At 43.1% G+C, this 10,657-nt stretch overlaps 2 protein-coding genes across 3 annotated transcripts; one reads left to right on the top strand and one right to left on the bottom strand.

Moving 5' to 3' along the window:
• The first annotated feature begins 2,846 nt into the window (after nt 1–2,846).
• Nucleotides 2,847–4,868, top strand: LOC100277172 (uncharacterized). Of its 2 annotated transcripts, none has more exons than XM_008669463.4 (3): nt 2,847–3,217; nt 4,035–4,243; nt 4,529–4,868. In XM_008669463.4, exons 1-3 carry the CDS (start codon nt 2,966–2,968, stop codon nt 4,557–4,559), a joined length of 492 nt encoding a protein of 163 aa, XP_008667685.2. In that variant the 5' UTR covers nt 2,847–2,965; the 3' UTR covers nt 4,560–4,868. The 2 variants fall into 2 exon arrangements, with proteins under 2 accessions (XP_008667685.2, NP_001144290.1); NM_001150818.1 differs by having other exon boundaries at nt 2,923–3,217; nt 4,035–4,223; nt 4,529–4,853.
• A 1,645-nt stretch (nt 4,869–6,513) lies between these two features.
• Nucleotides 6,514–8,869, bottom strand: LOC103647521 (serine carboxypeptidase 1). Its single transcript, XM_008672048.2, has 8 exons — nt 8,680–8,869; nt 8,484–8,591; nt 8,073–8,347; nt 7,733–7,978; nt 7,505–7,611; nt 7,320–7,406; nt 7,100–7,205; nt 6,514–6,669 (listed from the first exon to the last, which is right to left on the bottom strand). Exons 1-8 carry the CDS (start codon nt 8,852–8,854, stop codon nt 6,514–6,516), a joined length of 1,260 nt encoding a protein of 419 aa, XP_008670270.1. The 5' UTR covers nt 8,855–8,869.
• Nucleotides 8,870–10,657: the final 1,788 nt, after the last annotated feature.

The following is a 10,657-nucleotide window of genomic DNA, read 5'->3' as shown; positions in this document are numbered from 1 at the left end:
CTAGATTTTTGGCTAAGGACACCGACACTTAGATTTACTCATTTTTATAGTGTACAAGTTGGATCCAACTATGAAGGTGTTATCATAGAGCGGAGGTTGCGACTATGTTGGACACGGTCAACCTACAACTCAATAGGTTAGAATTATAATATCATCTTGAAGATACACATTTGGATGGAGCGCCAAAAAATATATTGGATTTCAATAACGAGAGATATACAAAGGAAACTTTTTATGAGGTCTAGTTCAGTAAGAATTTTGAAAGGGGCCAATACAAATGGTTGTCTATAAAACATAAAATCATGTAACACACCCGTCATATTCGTTTTAGCTCTTAATTTTTATGTCGATATTTAAATAGATGTTGATGAATATAGATACATATATAAAACACATACATACATCAAATATTATATAAACATATTATTCACTAAAACGAATTTTAATTTGAGACAGAGAGAGTAGAATTTTGATCCCCAAATCTATTTCGCTTAAAAGGGTCTAAATAAGGCTTACACTTGAGAAAACATGGCAATAAACTGCGGTCCTGCTTGGAAAAGAAAAAGAATTAAAAAAGAAATGGTCCAGTTGCAACGAATCGAGAGGTCGAAGTCTGCATCAACGACGTTCCCCATAACTCCATCGCTGTCGTCCTTCCGCGCGAGCATGGCAGCCGATCATGGCGTGCTGCGAGCAGACAGCAACCTGAAACATGCCAATCGGCCAGCACTACGGCGACACTCCAGGACATACGCCATCTCTTTTCGTCGACCTTTCGCCCCGGTCCCTCTCCCTACCACTGTAGCCTGCCTAATCCTCCTTTCCGGCTACGAATTTAATTCTACTCGACGTCGTGGTCCATGCATGATTGGATAGATAGATAGATAGATATACGTCTACTATGCATGTCCCGTGGAATCTTTCGAGTGTTAGGCCAGGTCACCGCTCACCTGCAGTGATAGACGATAGGTTTATGCTAGCTACGCGGAGCACTTGGCCGTTTCCCCGGCGAATCGCGGGTCCGGTCATTACTGTGCTGTGCATGCCAGTGTGCCGGCGCCGCTGGCCTATAGACACATGTAGCGGCGGAGCAGTAGCCAAGTGCGTCCCGTCCCGTTGTTCCGAGCGAGCAGCGGCCGGCGAGCGGGACGACGACGACGACGACGCGGCATAGACAAATGGCCACGATCGAGTTTGTTTAAGTGGCAACACAACAAAAGCCTATGTTTGGAGCCATGAGCAGCGGCACATGGAGCCCCTCGTGGCCAAAAGCTCTGCGCCCATTAAACTATCGAGCACTGTTTCGAACTCTGGAACTGGCATGTGCGTCTGCAGTGGCACAAACATATTTTTATTTGTTTGTTTATTTCTGTTTGTTTGTTTATTTCTGGCGATCGAGTGTATGATGACCTGGATGGAGGAGTTTGGATCACGGTGGAGGAGTGTAGTGTAGTATGAATGTATGATGCAGAGTCTGAGATGATGTTGAGCAGCGCCGAGATAGACGAGGTGGCAACGGTTGTCTGCTGAAGGTGATTATTTTGCTCGGGGAGAACCGGAGAAAGCGACCACGGCGACGGGCATGGCAATGGGCGACTGGAGCCAAACGATGATGGTGATTGTGTATATATAGGTGTAAAAAAGACGCTCAGAGACTAAAACGCCAGCCTCACCTGCAGGTAAAGAAAGCAGTGAAAACAGACGAGACGATATCAGCAAAAGGTTTTGATAACAGAGAAGATACACAGGTTTATCTTGCATGCACCACGCGTAACACGCATCGGCAAAGAAAACTCCGGCAGAGGCTGGAGAAGGGTCCAATTCCAATCCAGTCCAGTGAGGCAGGAGGACGCGAGAGAACTTCAGGCGGTTTCAGAGCCGGGACGCGATCAGGCCATCGGCGGCGGTGCCATCTGCAACGAGTAGCTGGCTGGCTTCCCTGTCTGGCCCGGCGACGCCGACGCCGACGCCGACGCAGGCGGCAGTGTGGACTGGCAACCGACGGACACGACACGGTGTGTTCGGCGATGGCATGTCTCCGCTGTCGCTGCCCCCCGCTTGCGATCTCGCCCGGACCCCGGTTGGGTTCACGTCCCCTTTTCAGCCTCACGCGCTGATACGCATCACATGCTGCCACCGATGTGATATGCTGCAGCTGGTCGCGATGTGGCAAAGTTATATCTCACGTTTTCCCGGTGACACTAGAGCACGGAGATACTGCGGGATACGAGCTCGTCTAGTTGAGTAGTTGTCCAAGTGTACCCAAAAGCTGAAAAGCATAATAAGCCTACCACCCATGCGAGGCCTTCATTTGGCAATTTGGGTAGGTTTTGAAATCCTTGATCTTATGTAGACCTAGTGTACTACGTCATCATGTGGATTGGATCAATACTAGAGTAACCAAACAAAACCGCAAGGACATTAGTCATCAAAACTTTAACCTTTAGATCTAGTAGCTATTTAGTTATGTTTTTTAATACTTTCCTATTCTATTATATACGTAATTTTAAATTTTTCTGATAATCAAAGAGCCTTATGTTTGATCAAATTTCATGTAAAGAAATAGTAACATTTATGGTACCAAATAAATATAATATTTATTTTTTCATTAGTTATATGTTTATACTACATTTATTTAGTATCATAAATTTCCAGACGTAGTTTTGTTAAGAGCGATAGCAATAGTAAACATCCACTTTTAAGAATTGAAATAGAAATATAAAAATTTGAGCGAGTATTTCTGTTAAAAAAGTTAAAAGTAAAATTGCGAAGAACGGAAAGGAAGAAACCCAGGTACACAAACCGAGCCACTAAAACGGGCCGAGATCCCATGGAGCATACAAGGGCCAACATCTTAGCCCATTTGATTGACTCCAAAAGTAAAAAAAAAACAATTCACACAGTTTTGTATCCATTTTCTATTTTTCTCCTCTCGAGTAGCGTGGCGGGCGTGGACGCGGCGGCGATGCTGCGGTCGGCGCTGCGGCGGGGAGGGGCGTCCGCGAGGCAGGTCGCGTTGGCGGGAGAAGCCTCGCCGAGAGACCTCCTCCGGATGCGCGTGGCGGAGCGGGAGCGCGCGAGGCGGCGGCGTCGCGACCCGGGCCGCGACGAGTTCTTCGTGCCCACGCCAGAGTCGCTGGCGTGGCTCGACTCGGTCTCCCTCCCCATGGTGCTCACCGCCGCCGCCGTGGCCCTCTTCACCAAGCTCCTCATGATGGTACTGCTCCGTGCCCTCCTAGGCCTTGTAGCTGTAGCTGGCTTCTCCTAGGGTTGTTTTCTGTTGCAATTGCAAGTACTGTGTATTTCCTTGAATACCCGAACATTATGCGAATCTTTTGTTGAGTCAATGCTATGGCGCGTAGTGTAGAATCTTCATATTGCTAGATTTGGACATGTAGACATGTAACCTGTAGGAATTTGAAGGTGGTTGTGACAAGTGTTCTCAGATGAGAGAAGTGCGGATTTATTATCTAGTTGTCTATTTGCTTCATAAGTGTATACAGTGTTTTCTTCATGGGCCTGGGTAGATTTGTGTTATCCTAATTGGACTTTTTACTATTGGATCTGTTTGATATTACATTCAGTCAACCTTTCTTTCCTTTCATACGGATGAATTCTACAATGTTCGTTCAGCTTCACATTTTTTGCCAGCTGCCTGTAGGGGTGGTAATGAGCTCTAAATTTTACACTATAAAATTTAAGGATCGAATCAGATTAGGATCAGACTCTATTTCTATTCATTTTTGAACTAAAATCAATTAAAGACTCAAACAAATTGTGAAGAAAATATTTGTTTCACAATCCGTTATCACCCCCTAGGTGCCTAATGTTTCGTGGCGATTTGTGTACACCCTTCTGGTTAACTAAATCATCAAGATTCTAGAATATTGTTTTAAGGTTAATTTTGAACTACTGGCAACTGTATAGTCTATATGGCTACGAAAGAAAACATTTAAATTGAATAGTGTTCTTTTTTATGTTTGTTAGGATATCAAAATAATGTTATGAATCTTATTTTCTGTTTCTGTGGGAAGGAACATGAAGCTACAGATCAAGAAAGGAGAGAGCGCAAGATAAAGAATAGCCACCCTGATCAAGGAACAGTAAGGATGCTATCTCGTGAAGAATGGGAGGAGGTCCAAGAAGTCAGGCCAAGGACCCCTTTTGAATCAAAGTTAGCTCGTCCACATGCCCGGATAAGAACGGGGGAGCCAGTGCGACTGGTTAGTAGATGTTTCTTGTGGTTAGTTTCTAAAATGAAGTTTTGCATGGTACTCTTTGATGGTTTATGGTACTGTCACCTCTGATGTGTTCTATTATTTTTATTCACCACTAATCCCAATGCTTAAATTATATGGCTTGTATGTTCTGTTATTCAACAGCTTGTTGCTCTAGTACTTCCCACATCTGGATTTAGATATTTCATTCATGGGATCCTCATGCAATCAAGCTATTGTCTTGGAGAACCTCTTACCCTTTACCTGTAGGAGGATGTTTTACTACTGATATCCGTATCCTTTACCTGTAGGAGGATGTCAAGGATTGGGCTACTGATGTAATCGCAGATTCTTTTACCAGAGCAGAAGAAGCTACCAAGAAAAAATGATTTAGAAGAATCTAAAACACCCGGTGTATCTGCTTTATCGTTTCTCTGAATCTAAAACACCCAGTTGTAACCGAGTTCTTTTACAGATCCATGACCATATGGGTATTACGGCCACTATGGTATTCTGAGAGTGAAGCCCTGAGTCCCTTGGTCTATGTTTCGGTGCACCATGGTAAACAACTGCTTCACCCGGGCCTCTTGGAGAAAGAGCGATATAATAAAGAATACTAGGTGAATTGACACGGTGAAATTTCTCTTAAAATTTGCGCCATGTATTGGTATAAGGTTAATCGTACCACTATTTTGTTCTTGTTTATATACGTGATACTTGTATACAACGACTGTACTTACATGGTTAGGATCTTCTCAAAACTAAAATTTATTTTCCATAAAAAATTAAGTGCAGCTGTGAGGCTAGAATCAAAGAACTCATACATCTTAGTTGGGAGGCCTCAAGTCCTAGTGGACCAAAGGCCCAACCATTTGAATTATCAGACTTTGGAGATCTATAGGGCGGTAGGGGGCCTGGACAACTAAGAAAATATATGTGTCCTACCGTTAGAAGTGCTCGAGGGTCCGAACGGACTTGTTTATTCTCAAAGATGGTGGTGGTCGAAAAAAACTTGAAGTGCGGAAGTGTCCCTAAGCCTAGAGCACCAACCAAAGCCCTCTACTCCTTCTGTTGTACTATTAGTTTTCGTTTTGTACAAGATTTGAGTTAAATTTATAAAATTTTAACTTAAAATAACCATTTTATTATTAAGTTTTGAAACCTAATGTATATATATGCTATGATTTGTCTTGGCATGTACTTTTATAAAAATATAAATGTATTAATAGTTTATTTGTATTTTAAAAAACATTGGTTAAAGCTATATTTTGGAGACTGAGTCGTTGTCCTAAACGACAACTAATAGGACACTAGAGGGAGTAGGTTTAGGGTATATTTGGTTTGTTGTCTAACTTATCATACTTTGTCTAACTTTTCTGTATAAGTTTAATTCTTCAATTTGGATGACTAATTACTAAGTGGGGCTCTAGACGGTGGGGCTCCACTTTTGTGGGAGCCAAGGTCGGTCATTGGGGCCTTGGGGCCCGTGACTCCGTGAGTGTGGATCCCGCGATAGCTGATTCCACCATTTATGATAGGTAGATGAAGAAATGATATCTTGATAAGAAGCCATGTCGATGTACATGAGAACGGGAACCAAGACGTAAAGAAATATGACTTTAAAAAATATGATAGGTAGATAAGTGAGAGAGAAGATATATGATTTTATAAAAGATCATTCTATAGAAACTATCTATTAGAACCATAATTTTTATATGTAGTATCTAGATAAATTAAATAGATATAGTAACAACACGTGGTTTCTAGCATTAGAACTCCCCTTAATAAACAGTTTGCGAAATAATCATGACTTCACGTGGTTCCATAAGTGAAGTATAAAAATCAATTACTATAGGTGGTCTGTTTTGGGTCTTAAAATTGTCCATCTCAAGAAGCTATATATAGCCTGCTTGTGGCTACGTTCAGACGGGATGGCTACTAAACAAGTGTAGAAACACGATAACGGTAATCCAAGAGGAAATACATTGCTCAAATCAGCAGAACGGAACAATATACAAACTGTCATTACATTAGGGAAACTGAACGTTCGATCCCAGAATTATAGAAAAACAGGATAAAGGAGTCCGGACTCCTAGAGTGTGCACCCTCTCACATGCATGAGATGAGACACAACCTTTGTGCACTGTATTCTTAAACACTTCAGACTCAACAAAACATGAACCCCTTAATTATGGCCACAAACCTTCGATCAAATTATACTAAACGGAAAAGTACCAACACCGTACGTCCCATAGAAGATCGAGCTATGCTAGCTCTTGTTATTTCGTTTATGGAATTACTGCTCCGGTACGTACGGTGGGAGCACCCCTTTGAAGAAGGAATCCAGTAATACTAGTGCTCTCTCGGGCTGGGAGGATGGAACCATATGACCGGCTCCTCTCACGGAGGCAAATGTGAATCCTCCCTTGTATTGTTGGACATACCCTCCAACCTGCAAGCACACAATCATACGAAATCATGAGCCAAGCAAGCGTATTACGAACTTGTATATATGTAAGGCTTTATTCCAAAAACGAGCAGCATATAAGAGTTTCATAGAGAATAAGACATCCAGTAAGAGTGGATATTTTTATATCTCACTAGTCCATCAATAATCCGTGCTCCCGCGTAAAGCTTAATACCTAAAACTAATGGAAACTACTTATATTAATTGGTATGCTTCGTTCCTTTGACATTTTTAGACGCAATCACGCAGTACATATATAGTTATACCGCCTAAAGCCAGTAGTCATCAGTCAAGATTAGGTGTTTCTCTGTATTAGGCTAAACAAGACCCGAGGGTATCAAGAAACTAATACAATTTGTATAAGTAGACGATGGTGGTATACATATCACTTTGGCATGTATAGAACTTAGCTTACCTCCATGTTTACTGTCCACGGACGCCATGGGGTTGTGATGCGAAGTTTAAGATCGTTGATGGAAAGCCTCGTGGCGGGAAGCGGGCACACCGAATCAAAATCGCCGCTGAAATATTTTTGTTTTCATAATAATGGCATTATTTTCATTTGTATGATAGTACATATTACTAGATATGTGCTTTTTGGATAACTTGCATTTGTTGCCACTAAATATAATTACCTAAAAATCCAGACCGGTAACTTCTTCTCAATCAGCCATGCGAGTGTCGGCACCATGGAGATCGGTGCATCTGTCCAGTTCAGGTTCCTGCAAAGGCATGCCGCAGGAAATTAGGTAGCATATTAATGCAACATTAGCCCTGATGGATGGGTCCAATATAATCAGGATCAGGATAAAGATCTTACGCGCATCCTGACCAACTTGTCATCCTAGCGTGGAAAGCGTTCTGCACTGCTGGGTCGTTGAGGTAGGAATACGTGTAGTAATCGCTGCATGGATCATATCCAGGTAGCTGCAATATGTATGTAAAAAGAAAGAAAGAAAAACAAAAACGTAGGGTCGTTAATGATTTAGCAGAACCAATAAATATATGAAGTGAAACGTACATTCAGAATCGTTAATAAGTGCCTTACGTAGCCAGTGGGGTAGTATGCTCCGTTGGCCGCGTCAACACAGATTGGAGCGTATATGTTGTAAGGATCGATCTGTCCAGGATCTATCACATCCACAGCGCCATTGCATGCCGCACCATCTGAATTGTCATAGTTGCAGTGCCTGGTTATGTTGTCAAAGACCTCGTCTGACATCAACCCATGGCTCCAGTAGTAGTCAACTGCTCCCTTGAAGTTCATATTCCAATCCAGAAGTGGATTTCCAACCTTAATTATGCATGGACAGTTTAGTTAGTGTATTGTAAAGTTAATTATAGTCTGCATGCATGAACATGTCAGGTGGTGGTAGTATAGGTGGTACCAAGATTCCCCGTAGGTTTATGGCCGTCTTGCTGTTGTAGGAATTCTGGATCAGGACGGTGGCAGCAAGTTGGGGTATATAGTGTCCGGCGTAGCTCTCCCCGGAGATGTAGAAGGGACGGCTCTTGTACTCGGGGAAACGCTCCAGCCAGTTAACCAAAAACAAATACGCGTCGTCAGCTGTCCTCTGGTCTCCACTGAGGTCGTAGTCGGAGGTCGTGTTGGAGTAGGAGAATCCGACACCCGCCGGCGATTCCAGGAAGATCACATTGGCCACTGTGCCATTTTTTTTTAATCCAGGCCCATTAGAGTTTCATATATGATTATTATCTTATCTATCTATACTGCGAATTGGCAATAATGACTACTGTCGACGGACTTATATTAATTAAACGAAAGAGAGAATGCATACGATTGTTCCAGGCATTCGTGTTTCTACTCAGCGTTTTGTTGTCGCTGTTCACACGGAACGGACCCAGTTCTTGCATTGCTCCGTAGCCAAACGACGAGCATCCGGGCCCTGTAGTGTGTGTGGACGGTTAATATTATTATGCATTAACATGCAGAAAAACAATTCAGAGAACTAGAGAAGAGATATGTATATATACCTCCGTTAAGCCACAGGAGGAGCGGCTTTGTCGAGGCGTCCTGTGGCGCCTCCACGAAGTAGTAGAAGAGCGCCCGGCCATTCGTCTCGTCGACGGTCACGTACCCGGCGTACTGGTCGAAGTCGACGCCGTCCGGCTGCCCCGGCAGCGAGGTGATCTTGTCGGCTGCCTTCATGGCGCTCTGCTCACTGTCGGAGTAGCTGCTTGTGCTCAGCAGGCTGCTAGTAGCAACCCTCTGCGCTAAGTTGGTCACCTTAAACGAGCCCTTGTCGTCGCTAGGACTGTTCCTCCTAGACCTGATGAACTCTCTCAGCCGGTCCGCCTGGGACGCGTCTGCGCGCAGCGCAGCCGCGGCGCAGATGATGATGAGGAGCAACACGGACAGGGCACAAGAGGCGTTGTTGCTCCCCATCTTTATTTACGTACGGTGGTGAAATGTATGTCTGTGTGAGATCTACGATGCGCGCTTGCTGTGGGTTTATATAAGCCCCAGCAGCAGGTGAAGCGGGCCGGACTGAGAAGTTCTTTTTTTCTTTCTTTCTGAAAGAGCGGTTTTGGATTCTTCAATGGCTATGCCTCGAGTGCCAACGACGAACACTGTGGAACGCTTCGTGAAGCTAGCTGTACGCCTTGTACACTCTGCCGTCGTTCTACGGTCGTTGTTTCTTCCTCAGGCTGCCGTCTCAGATCGAGCGGAGATAGCTAGCATCTCTCCGGTCCGCCATGGCTTCTTTCGAGAGATGGCAATGCATGGTCGTTCTCATGAGAAAGGACATGTGTTGCCGGCTGTTCTTTTTTTTGTTCCCCTCTCTTTTGATCGGATATTCGGTTGGCAATGGGTCGATTAATTAAAATCAAGAGAGGCCGTTAGGATTTCTTCTTGTAGCGTAGTCTTTGGTTCGTTCCCGGCCCGCCTCTGATCCATTCTCCGTTCCAAAGGATGGTTTGGGAGGTAACCGATGGCAATTTGCATATGTTCTGTGTACCACTTGTCCCAACCAATAACCTTTTACTACTGCAGGCCAGATGTAGGATTAATGGCGAGATATATAGTATCCATTTGAAAATCGTCTGAGGCCATGCAATGCGCATTATCTACAACATACTACCTCCATTCTCATTCTATAACAAATAATATAATGCACATTATTTGTTATATCCAATCCAACCTATAACAAATTAAATCTTCTTCAATCCATAGCATTGATGCACCCTATTTCAATCCACAAACTCATTCTATTCCAGTTCACAAACAAATTGAATGCATGCATGGGGTTTTTACATGAACCATACACATGCACAGTAGTAATCTAAATAATTTTGGTTGGCTAAAAGCGGACCAAAAGTAGCATATGCCCATGGAATAAGCTAATTTCGGCCGACATCTGACTCTTGCAAATTAATAAACAAAAAGTAGTTAATTTCTCGGAGCAGTCGACAGAAATTTGCTAGCCAACAAAAAGTAGCCTACCCAACTATAAATTAATCATTTATATCCATCAATAACATATATACACACATATTCATAAACATATATGATATATTCACACACGCGTGCACACACATATACCACTTACGTTCACAAACACATATATTCTTCCACGTGAAGTACATTCATAAACATATATATACATCTACATTATATGCATAAACACACTAGCATATAGCTCGTGCTAACGCTACGATCCCGAGGAGGAAAGGAGAAGAGTCAACAACAGCGGCAAGGGAGAGGTTGATGACGGTAGTGGCGGTGGCGGTGGTGCGAGTGAAATTTGGGACGGATGGAGTATAATTTAGGCACATATTAATTAAGATAATATATATTTATGTATAATATATTGGTATGCTACTGTTTGTGATATGGTGGGATATTTATGTGCTAAATTTCTAGTGAGCTGAAGAACGTGTTATAAATTTCAAAGTAGAAACATAGTCTGGTGATACATAAAATCAATTTTTATCCTTTGTTTTTAAAATT

Source organism: Zea mays, chromosome 2 (genome assembly GCF_902167145.1).
Source record: "Zea mays cultivar B73 chromosome 2, Zm-B73-REFERENCE-NAM-5.0, whole genome shotgun sequence".
NCBI lineage: Eukaryota > Viridiplantae > Streptophyta > Magnoliopsida > Poales > Poaceae > Zea > Zea mays.
This window is presented reverse-complemented; position numbering and strand designations above follow the sequence as displayed.